This window comes from Amblyomma mixtum, chromosome 2, assembly GCF_055824585.1.
Source record: "Amblyomma mixtum isolate Tamu chromosome 2, ASM5582458v1, whole genome shotgun sequence".
In the NCBI taxonomy this organism is placed as follows: Eukaryota; Metazoa; Arthropoda; class Arachnida; order Ixodida; family Ixodidae; genus Amblyomma; species Amblyomma mixtum.
In genome coordinates, this window is record NC_143013.1 from 250165659 (window position 1) to 250185079 (window position 19421).

Genomic DNA, 19421 nt, shown 5'->3' on the forward strand with positions numbered 1-19421 from the left:
TAAGTGCGAACAGAGTTGGTCAAACGTTTTAGGGGAATCGCCCATGGTGGAGCAGATTTCCTCTGCAGCCGTAAAGCTGAGCTTGGGTGGAGGTCAATGAGTAATTACTCCCTTGTAACAAATATACTCCAACTTGGGGTATTACCCTAAAACGTCTAACCAGACAACCGTCTTTCGGAGGGACAGCCTTTGGTGTGGGGACAGTTAAACCAGTGCTCGATCATGTAACATGGGAGGACCCAGAAATCCCAGCACTCCCACGAACACCACTCTTGAGACCCAGCGTCGGTTGATGTCTCGAATGGAGGCGGAAGAGCAAGTGGGGCCCTGGACTCAGGACTCCGCCCGCAGCTCCGGCAGCATCATTTATTGGGGCAATAAGTGTTTTCTCTCGCTCTCTCGATCGATGTATTCGATCACCGCTAAAAGTAGCTACTACAGAGGACAGGCATATGCCTGCTATGCTCATGTGATGGCTTCATTGCCAAGGTGTTTGTATATTATCGGGAACGACAAAACCCGGCATTTTTCAATAACAAACAGCGTGAAGCTATAAACACCCCTGTGTGTTTCAGATATCGAGTCATTAATGTTTAAAAATAGGCTTTTTGGCTTTTTCGGCACAGTGGATACCAGTGGTGATGAACGCCAGAAGACAGATGAATCGTGTTAACTACTAAAGTTTGGCGCCTGGTTTTAATATTGGGTTTTAGCTGGACGTTTTTAATATTAATCACAGCAATGTTCATAATTTCGAAAACGCGATTTTTCTCGCCACAGTGGGGCATCTAATTCTGATCATCCGAGCGCATCAAACTAAAACCGCGCAGCTGTAGAACAAGTCTGCTGCACCTAGGTGATTCCCCTAAGCATCTGACCAGCACACTCAGACACATCCGCCAGTAAACGTCAATAGGCGGCGCGCGTGTCACGCGACCTTCTCTGTCCCACCCGCGCTGCGCACCGGAGCCGCTGCCTGTGGCTCCAGTCTGTGCTACACATACTGCAGCACGCCATGCTTACACGCAGCTTTCTGTGCACCGCAGATGCGCTGTGATTCGGTTTTCTGAGGGGAAGAAAAAAAAAAAGCTCCAAATTTGTTGTTGATGTTGTGCTTTTCCTCGCGCTTTTCATATTTAGGGAATGGATGTTTTTTTTTTTTTTAAATTGACAGGACGGTTACCTCCGTGCAACACGCGATTCAGCAACAGCTGTTAAGACTATTTTGGGATATGTTGAGGCAGATAATATGAAAGCGACATATGAAGAACGCTCTTTACAGCTTTCCACGCATACTCGTCTTTCGACTCCAATCCGCCGATCTATAGGCGCGCGGCGCCACCGATGACCCCGTCTTCGGACGACGCGTTTCGCTGCTGCTACCCCATATTGACCGCGTTACATTCGTCTGGTAACGTCATACTCTCTCTCCTCCTTCCAAGGTAACCTCCCTCCGGTTACGCAATTCAATGTTCTAGCCATATACCTCCTCTTTCAACGGTAAACAGCACCCGGTTGGCGATTACCTCCCTCTCGCCACATCCTTATCCTTCCTCGGTAAGCACGTAAGCACCTTCCGGTTACTCCTTCGTACGCTGTCGCCATACCCTATCCTTTTCACGGTAAACCTTTTCCTCCTTCCAGGGCAACTACTCTCCGGCTGGCTCCCGAGGCCACCACCCAACGGTCGCGCCTTATGCTCTCGCCATACCCTGCTCCTTCCACGGTAATCGTCCCCTGCTTGGGGATTCCGCCGCTGTCGCGACACCCTCCTTTTTACACTCTAACCACCCTCCGGACGGCTCCAGTGGAAACCGCCCACCGGTTACGCATTCCTCGCCACGCCCTCCTCTCCCTTCCAGGGTATGAGCATAATCAGAGTGGTTATTATGTCAACGCACCCATCCGTTACGCCGGCTACTACGACATACTGGCGCTTTACAGCTGTCGCTGTAAAAACGACATGGCCTCCTCCGCAGCCATAACAAGAATGTCATTGCCGAGTATTTTCTTCTTTATTAGGCAGACAATTAGCATTCATGTTATCGAAATTACTGATGTCCGCTGCAAATTGTTCTTTATTGCAGACAAGAATTCTTTTCTTGACCGTCCTATTTTTAGGAATTTCTTTGGTCAAGCACATAATTGATTCTGTCAACACGACACCGGTAATGATGTTGCGGACGCGACTCTGCTCCGGCCGAGATGAAGAATGTCTTACTTGGTCGGAAGGAGGCAGTGAACATAAATTTCACCTTTTATGGGCCTTTTCTGAGCGGCCGCGGTTTCTCTGGTTGCAGTAAACGCGCATACGCCGCTTTAATGGCGCAAAGGAACCTTGAACGCAAGTGGCAGCAGTTTCGCAAGAGCGAAGAAAAGGAGGAAGTCTGCTCCGCTCGTGCGACGGCCGAGAGCGTGCGCCTCCGGCCGCCGGTAAACGCCAGGCCTAAGTCGCGAGGTTCTAACCCGAACGACATGCTGGATACGCAAACGCTTATAGCACCTCGGCGATACACTTGCGTTTGCAACTACGCCGTTTTCGCGACTCTGCTCATCGTCCTCACCATCGTGGCCATGGGCCTGCTAAGCTATCTGGTTGTGCCTAAACGGCCAAAGCCTTTTTACATACTGTTCAACTTCACCGACGAAGAGGTCGAGAACGCGTCCACGCTACTGCCGCCTTCGACCGGCGAAATCGACGACGGTGAGCCTCACCGCGACCTCTGCGCGTCGCGGCAGTGCGACCGCGAAGCCGGGCGCATCCTGGGCGCTGTCAACACGTCCGCGGACCCGTGCGACGACTTCTACACCTACGTCTGTTCAACTTGGATGGACAGGCACCAGCCAAGCAGCACTCAGGACAGGACCTCCGTGGACTACGATATCCTGGACGCATACTCGCGTTTCCTGCTCAGTGTTCTTGGCTGGAAGAACAGCGAGCTGCCGGCGGCCAAGTTCTTGTTCGACACCTGCGTCGACCCGCCTGTTGGCCTGTTCGGGGACGTCATCACTATGCTGTTCTACATGATAGGCTTGCAACGTTGGCCTTACTCGACGTCCGACCGCGTGCTGGCTGCCGACATATCCTCCAAAGTAGGTAGTCTCCACAGGCTTCTGGGAGAGGACAGCTTGTTCCACTTGGCCGTCGTGGAGCACCCTGACGCGGTGCATCCAGTCATCTCCATCGCCGAACCCAAGCTGCTCGTCGGTCATGCCGACGGCCTGCCGCTAGCATATTTCCTCTTCCTGTCCAAGGCGCACAAGGTACTCATGGACCACCTCCACAAACCCATGGCTACGAACGTCGCCGCCGTCGAGATGGACCTGGCGAGGCGGGGCGCGCCTAAGAGAGCTCCGGACTGCGGCGACCCACTGAGCGAGTGCACGACGATGCACCTCGACCACCTACCACCTTCCCGCGTCCTGCACTGGTCTCTTCTCGCCCAGGAAGCGTTCGGCGAGAAAATGGTCGCGCTCAACCAATTTGTGGAGACGTCCAACTTCGAGTACCTGGTCAGCTTCAGCGACAAAGTGCAGCAGGCTCTGAGAAAGGCCGACTTTTTGAACTACCTGGCCTTTCGTATCTGCATGGCTCTATCTCCGCTTGTTGACAACGCCACGCTTCGTCACCACCTGGCTTCTATCGCCTACGGCCGGAACCCACGTTTTCCGGAACCTCTACCGGCGGGTCAGTACTGTCTCCGGCTCCTGGACCGCTTCGAACCAACGCTCGTAATGTTGCTCGCGTATGACCGCTCCGTAACCAAGCTGACCTGGAAGGTGCTCCAGTTTATCGTTATGGAACACCTCAATGCCACTCTCTTCGCGTTCCTCCGCGGAGATTTCAGCCGGCGGTTTTCGAGAGAGTTTGCGGAGCACGTCGCTGGGCGGCTTGCTGTCGTCGATTGGGAGCCGTTGATGCCGCAGCGCTTCTTCAACAGGACGTTCCGGGAGAAGTACTTCGCCGGATTCACAAAGGAAGACTCCAGCAGCTCGCTGTCATCTTTCTTCTTTTTCTGGCTTCAACGTGCCGTTAAACGGAAAAGGGGCCCCGTAGAGACGGCCGAAGACGAAGACCTCCGGACGGGTTGGAACCATGGCTTTCTGCGGACGTGGCCTACGCTCGGCTCCCCCTTCAGGCATCTAGAGATACCGCTGCCAGTTTTCGACCCTTCCATGTCTGGCGACCCGAGGATGTACGCGTTTCACATTGCGCGTGCAGGCGTCCGCATCTATCGGATCATCCTGGGATACGTGTATTCGCTATCCTACGGATTTTACTACAACGCCAGCTCGTCCGACCCGGCTTCGGTATTCGAAAACCTTCGCGGATGCCTGCAGCAGAGCTACGCGGAGATGGTAGCTTCGGCTAGTGGATACGGGGCGAGCTCGCGTGTCGACTGGGAGAAGACATCAGCTTCGGACATGCTGGACCTTATGGCCGCCAAGCTGGCTATTCAGGCCTTCGACCAGTGGACACAGAAGGAAGGCCTCAACTTCTACTTCACCAAAGCGCCACAGTTTGACCAGAGGCAGCTGTTCTTTATCTACTACGGCTACAACTTTTGCGAGAACGTGAATCAGGAGGCGACGCGGGGAGAAAGCGAAGAGCACAGTCCTGCGTCGAACCGCGTCAATGGACCCCTCCGACATATGAAGGAATTCGCGCGCGCGTTTCGCTGTCCCGAGGGCTCCTTCATGAACCCTGGAAAAAAGTGCAACCTATGAGGGCATCGCTCATGGCACCGATGAGATTTGCATACTTTAAGGGTATACCGTCTAATTTTTCGTTTTCTTCTTTATGCAAAAAGAAACCTGTGTACAGTACTTCAATCCCCTGATGGTGCACTGACCGATGTACACAAGCAGTCAGCCGTGATCGTTGTGCACATGTGCTATACTCCACGTCCTCTGGGGACGGAAGATGTGCCGTATGTGATTCGCATGTTTTAACACGTGAACTTAGAAGTTTTTTGTGACTCTACTGCGCATGCGTTGACCTGCTGGCGGCGCTGCCTTGATGCTTGCTTGCAATACACTTTTATGTTCGGGATAACAACGCCACAGTGGGACATTCAGCTTAGCGCATTGTTCCTTTGCGTCCAGCCAGTTCACTGCCCGTGGCTGTTGGAGCCACATGGAACACCTTTGTGACGTTAGTAGAGCAGCTAAGGGAAATGATTAGTCATCTGCGTAAAATTACCTGGTAGTGTTGCTTTTAGGCTACCCAACTAAAAAATTCAACGTATTCATGCGCAAGGTACCCGTGTGATTCTCGCAGATGATTAAAAGAGTCCTGTTGCCAGTCTCATTTTAAACGAGCACATTTAATGATATACACACGTGTAGTCTATGGGCTTAACTGATATTTCACTTAGGGATGCGTGGAGCTCTCTACCGGACCTTGCACGTTGCACAACAATGTCATTTGCAACATGTTTGAGAGCTGCTACTTGTTGATAATGACGATGCAAGATATATGCTATAATCAAAACGACGGACTCGACCCTTTATTTCTGAGCGGCAAACCCTCAACCATGGCAGACGATCAACCAGCTGTTCGTCAGCCTACTGTTGCCGACCTTGGCAAGCATTCTTTCGGGTGCGTCGTTTGACTGCGCACCACCATGCTCCAGTGACGAGCCGGGACGCTACCGCTTGCCGCTCGTCAGCTGCCCGCCCCGGATGACTGCTGCTACAACAGAGGAACAGTGGCTGCCGGCGCCAAAGGAATCTTGGACGGCCGCATCATCACGGACATCAACAGCTTCGCCCCATATAAAAGCACCCCCGCCACCGGCACCGTTCTGTGGGCTCGGTGACTGCACCTCAGCGCAGCCATCTAATCCGCTAATCTTTGCGATGCAGGTTAGTAAATCATATGCCTTATTTGCCAAAAGATCAAGCAATTATGTTCTGGTACAGTTCCCGAGCCCACAGTGCTGTGTTGCCATTGCCGCCGAGTGTGCCACTGTTGTTCATTCTTTGCTATTGTTATCAGGAGATATCGAAACTAACCCTGGTCCTAACGACAACAGTGCAGTACTCGCGGAACTCCAGAAACTAACCGCAGGCCAAACCCAACTAATAGCCGAAGTACAAGGACTGAAATCCCAGCTCACTACTACGGATAAAACCATAACCGATTTAAGCAATCGTATGGCCGACCTGGAAACACACTACCAAGCACTACTTCCCCTCCGAAACGACATTGAAAAGATACAGGCTGACACAAGCAACATGGCGCGTATAATCCAGGAACTAGAAACCCGCATAGATGACGCTGAAAACAGATCACGCCGTAACAATCTCATCTTCTATGGTATCCCTGACACTACTGATAGCGAAACGTGGGCAGAATCTGAAAAACTAATCATTGATGTTTGCCGTAATAACCTTGAAATAACTGTGGAACCTCACGAAATAGAAAGAGCTCATCGCCTCGGTCGTCACTCACAAGATAAAAATCGTCCCATAATCGTGAAATTCACAAGTAGCAAAACTAAAGAATCCCTCCTATCAAATGGGCGAAATCTGAAAGACACGGTTTATAGTGTTGGAGAGGACTTCTCGCATGCCGTTCGTCACGCGCGAAAACAACTTGTTGCATTTGCTAAAGCCAGGTCTGCCAAATTTTCCTTGCGATTTAAAACACTTCACATCGGCTCGAACCGTTATATTTTTGACACTTCATCTAACACCGTAAAGCAACTCGCGTAGCAATCGTCCCTTCACCCTACACCAATAAAACGCCAGCGCCCGACACCCTCAAATGTTCCCTCAAATGTTCTCTCGTTTTCCGTGATATTCACTAACATCCGCAGCTTCCTCCCAAAGCGTGAACTCATATCCAACGTAATTTCGTCATCCAGGAGCAATATACTCATACTAACTGAAACTTGGTTAAACAGTAACGTGTCCGACGCTGAAGTTTTAACTGACTTACCCGAATTCAACGTCTACCGAAACGATCGAAAAGACTCACGGGGGGCGGTGTTCTTGTTGCAATTCACCGAGGTATATCATGCTCTATTGCACACGTCACATCTGATATGGAATCATTATGGCTAATTATTCGCACTCCCCCTGTAACAGTACTTCTTGGCGTTTGTTATAGGCCCCCGCAGTCAAATCCAAACTTCTGTCGACATCTGAATGATACTATAAATCATCTTGTTGTTAAATACCCAAATGCGCGCATTCTCCTTTTCGGGGACTTCAATTATCCGGACATTGATTGGCAGAGTTTAGGCACTTCCTCATTAACATGCAATACAGAGGCCAAGAACTTCATTGATGTCTGTTTAAATTTTAACCTCACACAGTTAGTCTCGGAACCTACTCGCGTCACGCATGCAACCGCAAATACCCTTGACCTTATACTAACTAATAGCCCTGAGTACCTATCATCCATTAGTTATCTTCCTGAAATCAGCGACCATAAAATCTTACATGCTCTATTTTCATTTACCCCAGCTCAGAAGCACCCATCCAGAAAAACAATAAATCTTTACGATAAAGGGAATTACGATGCAATAACTGAAGACCTTAACATGTTTTTTTCAGAGTACCAATCCACATTCGACACTCACTCTGTTCACGAAAATTGGTTGATATTCAAAAATAAGTTAAATATGCTCTCTAATATGTTTATCCCCAGGGTATCTTTCCAAAATAACCGCAATAAGCCATGGTTTACTAAGCATCTAAAACGTCTAGAAAACAAGAAGAAACGCCTGTTTCGTGCAGCCAAACACACTGATAATCAAGCCGCTTGGGAAAAATACCTTGCATCTGAGAAATCATACTTACTTGCAGTTCGTAGCGCCAGGCGCTCATTTTATCACACTGACTTACCGAAGCTACTAATCAGCAATCCTAGACAATTCTGGCAGGTTTTAAATCCTAAGCACACTCATGATATTACACTCACTAACGACTTGCACGAAGCGGTTACTGACCATGAATGCGCAGAAATATTTAATAACGCATTTGCATCTGTTTTCACGAGTGAATTTGATATGCCTTCACAGTTACCATCGCTCAACACAGAAGCCATCATGCCAGCTATCACATTCTTCGCAGATGGTATCGCTTCCATAATTGATAACATGAAACTCTCGTCATCAGCTGGTATGGACATGATTAATACAAAACTGCTTAAAAATGTGAAATCAACATGTGCAGCCTACTTATCTTTGATTTTTTCACAATCGCTCTCTTCAGGGATCATTCCAGATGACTGGAAAACGGGGAAGGTCGTTCCAGTCCACAAATCAGGTAACAGAGACTCCCCCATGAATTATCGCCCCATTTCATTAACTAGCGTACCCTGCAAAATCATGGAACATGTCATCTACTCTCAAATTATAAATTTCTTAGACTCAAATGATTTCTTCCATTCTTCACAACATGGGTTTCGTAAGGGCCTCTCTTGTGAAACCCAATTAGCGTTGTTCCTTCACGACTTGCACACTAATCTTGACCGTAACAAACAGACTGATGCCATATTTCTAGATTTTGCGAAAGCTTTTGATAAAATTCCCCACCGTCGTTTATTAGTGAAACTTGCACAGCTGAACTTACATCCTAACATACTACAGTGGATTGAGCAGTTTCTCACTAATCGTTCTCAATCAGTGTTTGCTAACGGCCACCTGTCTAACAGCCTCCCGGTTACATCAGGCGTTCCGCAAGGATCTGTACTCGGTCCATTACTCTTTTTAATATATATTAATGATTTACCTGACCATGTTTCCTGCAGTATTCGAATGTTTGCTGACGACTGTGTTATTTACCGCACTATTAATAACTCTAGTGATCAACTTAGTCTTCAAACCGATCTTAACAGCGTACTTAATTGGTGTAACAACTGGCTCATGTCCCTAAATCCTAATAAATGCAAACTCTTATCCTTCTCTCGTCGCCATAGCCCGCATCGCTTCCAATATTCCATTTCTAACACCTCGATTAATTCAGTATCATCTTATAAGTATCTAGGAGTCACCTTGTCTTGTGATTTATCTTGGCGCACCCATATTGGCAACATAATTTCAGCATCGAATAAAACACTTGGTTTTCTCAAGCGCCATCTTCGCCTTGCCCCTCAACACGTAAAATTACTCGCATATAAATCGCTCATCAGACCAAAATTAGAATACGCCTCTGCCATATGGAGCCCGCACCAAACTTATTTAATTAATGCATTAGAAGCTGTCCAAAACCGTGCCACTCGATTCATCCACTCTGCATACTCATATGACGTCAGCATTTCTTCATTGAAAGCATTATCAGGACTACCGCCCCTTTCGTTCCGTCGTCGCATTTCAAGTCTCACCCTTTATCACAAATTATTTCATTCTTCCCTCAATCGGTCACCATATATCACAGCTGCCGCACGCATATCTCACCGCACCAGTCATCCCCTACAAGTTGCCCGGCCGCCATCGCATACTGCCACCTTTTCCGCTTCATTTTTCTTTCGAGCAGCAACGGACTGGAACGGCCTACCCCCTGACATCGTCAACATCGCTTCATCCTCTACTTTTCAAGAACATGTAACCGATCACCTTCAGTGCTGAATAATATTCGCTGTTTTGTTTGCTCATTTCATTAAAATCCCACCCCTTATGTAATACCCCCGATACAAGGGGGCCTTTAAGGTAAATAAACTGAACTGAACTGAACTGAACTGAATTTGTTGTTCAAGCCCTGTGGCGTCCTTTGTGCTCAAGCGTAAGCCGGTGCAATAGCAGAGGAAGCGTTGGAATATATAGGAGCTGGCGCCGCTCGCGCGAATGCAGTCTTGTGCATTCCCATGACGATATATCGTGGAGATCTCAGAATGGCCCCTCTGAATACGCAGCAGTTACATAACCTCCCGCTTGTAAGTCGTAGTGTAAGCGTCGCTGTTTACAAGCCTAGCGAGGGGGCATTTATGAAGCCTGGAAAAAGGTCTAAAACGCCTTGAACAGCAAAGGGGCAGCTGCAGGCGTATACACGGGCTTTAATGATACTCAGCCCTGACACACTATATACGTGTCGACGGCGTGCTCTGTGACGCCGGCGGAAGCAGTGAAGCGAGTACACAGAGCTCCTTGGAAGGGGTCTTTCAAATGTGTATGCTTAGACACTATTCAGCGAAAAGGGTTGGTTGGTTTATGGGGTTTAACGTCCCAAAGCGAATAAGGCTATGAGAGACGCCGTAGTGGAGGGCTCCGGAAATTTCGACCACCTGGGGTTCTTTAACGTGCACTGACATCGCACAGTACACGGGCCTCGAATTTCTCCTCCAAAGAAATTCAACCGCCGCGGCCGGGATCGAACCCACGTCTTTCGGGTCAGCAGTCGAGCACCATAACCACTGAGCCACCGCGGCGGCTCTATTCAGCGAAAAGAAAACGCGTGGAAGAGCTCACGTCAGCGGACGGGGTGCTGGTCAAGTAAGCCGAGGCGGGTCATCAAAACCATATCACATAAAAGGCGTGACAAAGACACGTTCAGATTAAGTATTCTGTCCATATGAAGGGCGGCAGACGTTGAGCATGAAGGGACATTGACATTGACGTCATTTGCTAAGGTCTAGGAAGCCTCACGCGGAATGCAGGCCTGAGGCTTCGGACTCTGTTTTGTTCTATGGACTCTGCTGTGTTCTGTGCCGTATTTTTTTTTGTGCTGCCCTCTAATGTTTCAAATATGAACCAACTAGCCCAAGCTCAAATTTTAGTCAAAGGCTCCGAAAGGCCTCCTTGCAATCAGGCGCACAGGAACCATCACGATAGCTTATGCACATAGGTCGTCGCATAAAACCTATACTGCATATCACGCCATTAGACAGAGGCTTGAGTCATCAAGGCTAAGAAGCTTTATATTGCTGAGAAATGATCCTTAGTGTTATCGTTGTGCAATACATGGATTTCCGTCCGCTTTACAGTGTACATCTTGATCGAGACAATTAGCCTTCTCGTTCTTAATAACTTCCTAACCCCAACTCCGGGCTAGCAGGTCGCACTGTACGACCATAACCGTGTTGCTGTAGATGCCACTACACAAGAGTGCACGAAGAAAGGAATAGTAAAAATAGGAGTTCTGAGCAGCAAAACTCCTCCATGAACCTCTTCGCATTTCGCCGCCGCAGAGTACACTTGCAATTCTAGTAAAGGAGTTATTCAGGTGAATGTCCAACTTGCGCGCCTCGTATTCGGGTCGCATTTGAAAAGGACAAGCCACGAAATGAAGCAGTCGAAGGGTGTCAGCTTTCTTGTTATTGTCGCCTCGTAAAAGTGTTTTCAGGATGACGCAGAGAAAGTTTCCATCCGGGTCACTTGTGAAATGTCAAAATTTTGTTCTTCATAGATTTAAATGTAAATTTACAACTATAACTACGGCGCTTACGTGCGGTTAAAGTGCTTCTCTGGCAGATATTCTCCAGCCCCGTGCAATTAACGGGACTGGAGCGGGAGCGTATCATACGAGAGAGCGTGGGAGATATTCTAAATTACACTGGCACCACGGTTACGCGGCACAGACGCAAGAAGAGGAAAAACGCAGCAACCGGGAACCAGCTATCAGGATTAATACGTCCCCATATACAGCACTGAAGTTCCCTGAGGATTGGAAATGCCCAGACACACCTCTGCACGTTCGTAATGACTAAAACGCACTTTGGTGTTGGGTTTGTTTTTGAAAGTAAAAAAAGCCCACAGGCAAAAAAGACGGAGAAAGTCGGAAGGGGATCAGTGCGAATCTGATAAAATGACAGAATGGTTTTGGATATGTGTGAGAGAGAGAGAGAGACTAATGAAATACAGAGAATTTAGCCGGCGTTTAAAAATCGCTGGCATGCTACTCTGCGTAGGGAGGCGAATTTGGGAGATAAAGACAGAAGGAGAGCAGTGTCGAAGAGGTAAAGAAACAAAAACAAAAACGGGGATAAAATGCGGTCATGAAATGAGTACTAAGGATGCAACGGCGAGTATTGATGTAACCTATGAAATGATGGAGTGCATAGTCCGACAAATGGGCTGACGAAGTTCACTGCATGAAGAATGCATGAAGGTAACGTGCAAGTGAATTTAAAACTTATCGAGATGTCCAATGTCTTTTAAATATGTAAATAGAAAGTTCACTGCAAGTATTGTCTAAGGCAGGCTAAGGGACCTAAAACTTTGTCCATTATTAGGGGCACTGGGCAGAGCTTCTGCATGCAATGTTTTTAGTACGCACGCTCGTTAGCATACGCACGGCACTCAAGCAGGATATGTTCCACAGTTTCTATCGAGGCACAGTTGTCACAATGCGGACTGTTCATTTGTCCAAAACGGTACCGCAAGCTGTTTGTATATGCAGCATTCAGACGAAGTCGGTGATAAAGTGTTTCCACATGTCGAGGAATTCTGGGTGAGTCTTGATCTAAGATGTGGGTCGATTGAGTGAAGCAATTGCTAATGATGTGTCGGCAAACTCCTAAGCTGATACGTTTCTTCGGAAGCAAAACTTTTAGTCATTTGGGACGATATGTGGATAGAGTCTGTGTGCAAAAGAAGCGCTTGTATTCACTGTCCGAACGCACTGCACTAAATCCCTGTTTCGTCTTCATTGGTAATTTTTGATTACTACGACGGAAAAGCAAACAATAAGGAACACCATCTTCAGCTTATGACGGTTAAAAAAAAAGAATGAGGTGCTACAATATCTATGGAGCTACTCTTCGAGGCCGCATATGCGTATACCCTGTTCAGAAAATAATTTTAAAAAGAGAAATTTCAAAATTCGTCTTCACAAAGCGCCATTCAGTACAGGCGAGCCTAGGAGACCACGCAGTTCAAGCGCTCCTTTTAAAAACTGCCCTCGAAAAGGATTGCCGCTATTCGTGACCCTCGGTAGACGTAGTGAAAGGGCCACGGCGACGTCGCAGGCTGCGCTAGCGCGGTGACGGGTCGCGCGCCGTACGTGCGCTCATCCTCAAGCCGTTCACCTTTTCTTCTTCTCTCCCTTTTTCTCCGCCCCGAACCTGCAGCTAATGCCCGGTTATTGTGAAGCTGCCCCAGCTAAGCTTTGCGTCAGGCCCGAGGGAAACGAGTATTTCCCCGAGTACGCGCGACCGCACATAGTTCTCGCGCCACTTTCGCGCGGATAGGGAACCCTTACGGCCCGGTGCCTTGATGAACGATATGCCACTATCTGACAAGCGGGTGAGTGCACTGACTCGTATAGTTCGCTTTTTATAGGTTGTCACTCCTATCATCCTCCTGTATGAGCGCTTCAGCAGCGTTGTCAGTACTAGTCGATCTGGTACTAACTACCCTGTTTTATGCGGAAGCAATTGGGTCGTTATACCTCGCAATAGCACGAAACGCGGTATGAATTAGACACTTCTGGTTGAATTGACGGTAGGCAAGGTAGCGCTGTCGTACCCAGCAAACCAAAAACCTCTCAGAGACGTCTAGCTAGACGTCTGTGAGAGGTTTTGGGTTAGCTGGGGTGCACGATGCATGCAGTCTTAAACGGGTGTTTGTGTGTCAGAACTTCTGGGCGTTGCAGCGTGACGGTCCTGTTTCATATACATTTCTTCGATTATATCTTTCGAATTTGTTCATCGTTCTTGTCGCACCTTTGTCACATCTCGCACATTGCCCTATAGGTTCTATAGAACGTCGGCCGAGTCAAGTGCTAATCGTGGGTGATTCAGTTAGAGATCATGAGTCTAATTAAATTAACGCATGAACAGCGGTGGCAATTGGGTAGGTTAATGGTTCTAGCTTTTTAATAGTGGCATTGAGTCTATTGATGTTCGTATGCGCTTTTTAAAGCGAAAGCTTTACTACTTGCACTTTCAGCCTTTGCCGTGGCGCGGCGGTGCCACCATTGACCTTTAGTTGGCCTCTGTGCGACGTCATGTGTGACATCACGCCGAAGAGAAGGGCGACCGGATAGTATTCTAGTTCACTATAGGCGACCGACTCGCGCCGTCGCAAGCAGCGGCGGTGCCACGACCGGCGCCTAACTCCTGCGCTCTCCGCTAGGAGCGCGATTGTGGCGTTAAAGGGCCCCTGCCCACCCCATGGTCGCAAACACTCTCTACCTCACTTTGAGCGAGCCTCCTCTCCTTCCATTCCCTCCTCGAAATTTTTCTCTCCCGCTCCTCGTCGAGTAGGCTCGGCAAGGCAAAATCACCCCTTCCTTCTCCGATGTAAGCCGGAGGCGTGGTGTCTGTGGAGTGCGTCGCAGGGCTACGTCATGGCCCCGCCTTCAATAGAATTCTTTTCTTGGTTTTTGCTGCTGGGTCTGTTCGAGGGGAGGGGGGGGGGGGGGGCGCTGCGGGCGCGCACACTGAACGATCGAGAGGCGCGATCGGCTCGACCACCTAGACTTGTTAGCGAGCGCATCCTTTCATACATCTGTTTGTCATTCCCAGTTAGCGAGCCACCTTTTCATTTTTTTAGGCCTCCCCACCGCTTCACGAGCGGAGGGGCGGAAGTCGGTTCTGTTCGAAACACACGGCGAAGTGCGGCCCGGCAACCGCCCGTTTGCTTTTCTTCGTTCTGTGTGTTTGTGTCTTTTCTCCGCTCCGAAGCCCATGTCGTTCATTGGAGTCAAGGCGTACGCAAGATGCACAAAGGATAAGCGGTGTCTGTGCGGAGCGGTCAAGTGGGCGAGCGAGGGAAAGGCTCTGCTGCACTACTAATTAAAACCTTGTTTTGGGGGGCTTGCATAGAAGAAAAAAAAACTGAGAAGGGAGCGCGCACGCAGAGCGTCTCGTGACGTGATCACTGCGGGGGGGGGGGCGAACCAACTCCCTCAGTTTTACTATTTTTTTACTTTTTATGGCTAGGGTTCAAGGCTGTCGCCGCACGCTCCCTCCGCAGTTTTTTTTTTTTTGTTGTTCCTTCATGCGGGTTTGTAGGCATGAGCCAGAACAGAAGGCGCTGCGGAAAGCGCTCTGCAGACGACGCGACGCCAAGGCTACGCCCAACCTTCTCCCGTCAGTCAGAACGATGCACCAATGGAGTGCCTTTAGCGAAAGTAACCCCCCATGACGTCAACGGGGTTCAGAGTAGTGGGGCGGGCTGTTTTTGTTGAAGGAAAGAACGAGCGGGCTTTGATTTGAATTTTCGCAGCTTTTCGGGGCGCGCATGGCTCTAGTATTTTGCAGAGGTTATCTTCGATGCCTCATCTATGCAGTGGGCTTGTTTTTCAAAAATGTCCGGACCCTGGGCAGTGGCCCTTTAAAGGGCCCCTGCCCACCCCAGCGCAGCAGACACTCTCTACCTCTATTTGAGCGAGCCTCCTCTCCTTCCATTCCCTCCTCGAAATTCTTCTCTCCCGCTCCTCGTCGAGTAGGCTCGGCAAGGCAAAATCACCCCTTCGTTCTCCGACGTAAGCCGGAGGCGTGGTGTCTGTGGAGGTGCGTCACAGGGTACGTCATGGCCCCGCCTTCAATAGAATTCTTTTCTTGGTTTTTGCTGCTGGGTCTGTTCGAGGGGAGGGGGGGGGGCGCTGCGGGCGCGCACACTGAACGATCGAGAGGCGCGATCGGCTCGACCACCTAGACTTGTTAGCGAGCGCATCCTTTCATAGATCTGTTTGTCATTCCCAGTTAGCGAGCCACCTTTTCATTTTTTTTAGGCCTCCCCACCGCTTCACGAGCGGAGGGGCGGAAGTCGGTTCTGTTCGAAACACACGGGGAAGTGCGGGCCCGGCAACCGCCCGTTTGCTTTTCTTCATGTGTGTTTGTGTTCTGTGTGTTTGTGTCTTTTCTCCGCTCCGAAGCCCATGTCGTTCATTGGAGTCAAGGCGTACGCAAGATGCACAAAGGATAAGCGGTGTCTGTGCGGAGCGGTCAAGTGGGCGAGCGAGGGAAAGGCTCTGCTGCGCTACTAATTAAAACCTTGTTTTGGGGGGGCTCGCATAGAAGAAAAAAAAAACTGAGAAGGGAGCGCGCACGCAGAGCGTCTCGTGACGTGATCACTGCGGGGGGGGCGAACCAACTCCCTCAGTTTTACTATTTTTTTACTTTTTATGGCTAGGGTTCAAGGCTGTCGCCGCACGCTCCCTCCGCAGTTTTTTTTTTTTGTTCCTTCATGCGGGTTTGTAGGCATGAGCCAGAACAGAAGGCGCTGCGGAAAGCGCTCTGCAGACGACGCGACGCCAAGGCTACGCCCAACCTTCTCCCGTCAGTCAGAACGATGCACCAATGAGTGCCTTTAGTGAAAGTAACCCCCCATGACGTCAACGGGGTTCAGAGTAGTGGGCCGGGCCTGTTTTTGTTGAAGGAAAGAACGAGCGGGCTTTGATTTGAATTTTCGCAGCTTTTCGGGGCGCGCATGGCTCTAGTGTTTTGCAGAGGTTATCTTCGATGCCTCATCTATGCAGTGGGCTTGTTTTTAAAAAATGTCCGGACCCTGGGCAGTGGCCCTTTAAGCTGAAGAGATTAGGCTCGACTCACGTCGCTAGAAAGCAGTAGCTGTGCCAACCACCAGCGGCTTAACATTGCTTCGCGATCTCGCGCCGTCCGTGTGCGACGGCGGTGCACATTAACGGCGAAACATCGGGCGATATTTTTTTACCTCATATGGTGGTACAAACCGAGCTATACAGAAAAAAAAGGCTTCATAATTCGGGCTTTTTCGGGCTACTGTTTGCCAGAACATCAAATGCAATTCTTTTTGCTCGCTCATTTTTTCGCCAACATTATTCAAATCGAAAATTGTACTCGACAAAAGAGTGTACCAAATAGTATTCGCTCATCTACTACAAACATTTCGTGTGTATGCGACCAAACCCTTACGTATAGTACTTCCATGTCTGCGTAGAGCCGCCTGTCTTTATTCGTATGTACAGTCTTTGCCAAAAGTAACCCGGCAACTATGGTTTGTTTCTAAGCGTCGTAGCGAAGCACCTATGACAGTCCTTAATCGCCGAATCTGTGCAAAGTAAGGTGAACCCTTGTCCTGACGTTCTGACACCTTTCGGTCTTTAGGGGTGCCGTAAAGGCTCCATAATACGGTTGAGAAGCAAGAACCTGTTGCTCGGTTACTTTTGGTGAAGGGGGTACATTGCGAACATTCAACATCACACGGCCATTTAAAGCGGCCAAGAGCCTTGGATCAGGACGTTGTTAACGTTGTCAGCGCTTAATACAATGACGCCAGTAAGTACGTCTGGTCGGTACCTGTACCTTGGGCTCTCGCTTCTATTGTAGGATACAACTTAAAGAAACATCAGTTAACACTGGGCCACGGAGTCTTGTACTACTCCACTAGCCAATCACAACAGTAAACGAAATCAGCTTTTTAATGCTCGACTTATTAAAATGAGTCATTCATCAAAATTTTAGAGCTTATAATTTTTTTTCTCGTGATTGGCTTCTTGTCTAGGTGACAAGAAAAGCTTTAACAACGGACTGCTTTTTTGTCGTGGAGGAATTTTGTGCAGCGGCCCTAAATGTGGGCGGAGCTTCACTGCAGACTTAAGTTGTATCCGACTATAAATCCCACTTCTCGAACTTATCCTCAAACTAACCCGCCTAATGAATAAGAAACGTCAGCCTCCTAGTTCACTTGGACGAGTCAGGCTCGTCATACGCCGACTGTCATTTCTGGTTCATGGCGAGTCCACCTTGTCGTGTTTTCTGGCACTCTGTGTCCGTTTCATGGTGTCCGGTATAAGGAGGGTACGAATCGTCGAAATAATTTTTTTTTTCGGTTTGCCGACAGATGGCAGCACGTGTACTAAAGGAGTTAAATGATCATTTTGGCACAATTCGAAAAAAAAATCTTGGCAGTGGCTTAACTCTGCTATGCCGGATATAGCGTGAGGTGAGGGCGAGGTGTCCACATCTCGGTGGACACCTGAGCCAGAGGGAAGGCGCATAACTGCCCTCTTGGAACAGTGGAAAACTCAACGGTGCTTTAAGCTAAGTGGCGGTAGTGTTGTGACCGTACTTCGGACCACGTGGGCCCGATCAAGCAGCTACCGTGAACATTCATCGAGGCCGACAACCCCGCGACGGCGGTGGGAAGTGGGATGCTTGGAATGCCCCTCCGAGCCTCAGCGGATTAGTGTAGCAGGAATTTCAAGGGCCATTGTCAGCAGTAACCCCAGCGAAATTCCTTGAGCGGATTAGTGTAGCAGGAATGCCGGAGGCATTGTCCGAGCGACCACAGCGGAGATGACCACTATAGCGGCGCAAGCCGGGGACGCGCCGGAGGTATTGTCCGAGCGACCACAGAGGAGGCGACGTGCCGGCGCCGGTCACGCTGGCGGATAATTGAAGAATTCTGTGGCCCCGACTCGCGTTCTGGGCAATCGGCGGGGAAGCAAGTTCATTCACCTGCTGGAAGACTTCGGGAGATTCCTTTCCCGCAGGGCTGGATGAGTCAGCATCTCCCCCTCTCATCGACCCAGCGGCGAGAGAGTGGAAAAACACGCACCTGCCCAGCCGTGGGTGGTAACAAGAACGTCCCCTTCGGTCCATCCGATTGGACAGTGCTCGTCGACCATTATTCCCCAGCCAGGGATCTGGGGAAACCGAACGATATTTAACTCGGCCGTGAGTGTGGCCGAGAGAAGCCTGCTAGCTCCAGTCGACTACGGTTGACGAAGACGTTCCCCTTCCACTGAGAGCCATTCTCAGTCCCGCTCTATGTAGATAATGTAAATAATCATGTAACCATGTAAATACAGTTTTTCCTTCACTTCCCCTACTCCCCGTCACCGGCCCACGTTTCCTTCCTCCTTCGGCAATGCGGCAGTGATCCTGGATCCGATGCCTGGTGGGACACGCTACGAGCACGGCGAAATATATCAACTGGTGGCAGCGGTGGGATCTTCCACGCTTGGTCCTGGCTTCAGCAGTGGTGAGCGCTTGACTTTCTTTGAGAATCTGCCAGGCTTGATAACTCTGGAAATTTATCACTACCTGTAGATTGTTTTCTGCACGTGCTCGCTTAAGCATTTCACGTAGCAGCTTATTTTTGAAAGTCCTCGTTCGAGAATTGCCATGGATTTGAGCAAGCTAAAGAAGCCAGAGTTGATGTTGCTGTGTGAAAAGCTGGGTATTGAGGCCAGGAAAAGTCACAGAAAGCCGCAGCTGATTGAGGCTATTAAGGAATGTGGTGCTAAGGAGGAGGGTGACAAAATTTGGGAGACCTGGGAGGTCATTCAGGAGGGAATCAGGAACGCTAAGGAGGAGGCCGACAGGGTTGAAAGGGAACGCAAGGAGAAGGCCGTTAGGGTTGAAAAAGAACGCCTTTACCGCAAGGAAGCAGCTAAGGAGGAGGCTGACAGGGTTGAAAAAGAACGCAAGGAGGATGCTGACAGGATAGAAAAAGAACGCCTTTACCGCAAGGAAGCAGCTAAGGAGGAGGCTGACAGGGTTGAAAAAGAACGCAAGGAGGAGGCTGACAGGATAGAAAAAG

General features: G+C 49.4%; 2 protein-coding genes across 2 annotated transcripts; both read left to right on the plus strand.

The window, feature by feature from the left end:
- The first annotated feature begins 2475 nt into the window (after window positions 1-2475).
- Window positions 2476-4728, plus strand: LOC149363474 (membrane metallo-endopeptidase-like 1). Its single transcript, XM_089568558.1, has one exon. The coding sequence runs from the start codon at window positions 2476-2478 to the stop codon at window positions 4726-4728; it is 2253 nt and encodes a 750-aa protein (XP_089424684.1).
- Window positions 4729-5601: 873 nt separating this feature from the next.
- On the plus strand, window positions 5602-6978 carry LOC149363475 (uncharacterized). Its single transcript, XM_089569931.1, has one exon. The coding sequence runs from the start codon at window positions 5686-5688 to the stop codon at window positions 6718-6720; it is 1035 nt and encodes a 344-aa protein (XP_089426057.1). The 5' UTR covers window positions 5602-5685; the 3' UTR covers window positions 6721-6978.
- The last annotated feature ends 12443 nt before the right edge of the window (window positions 6979-19421 follow it).

Coding starts and splice junctions, on each gene's coding strand:
- LOC149363474 (XM_089568558.1), top strand. CDS start 2,476: ATGCTGGATACGCAAACGCTTATAGCACCTCGGCGATACACTTGCGTT.
- LOC149363475 (XM_089569931.1), top strand. CDS start 5,686: ATGACTGCTGCTACAACAGAGGAACAGTGGCTGCCGGCGCCAAAGGAA.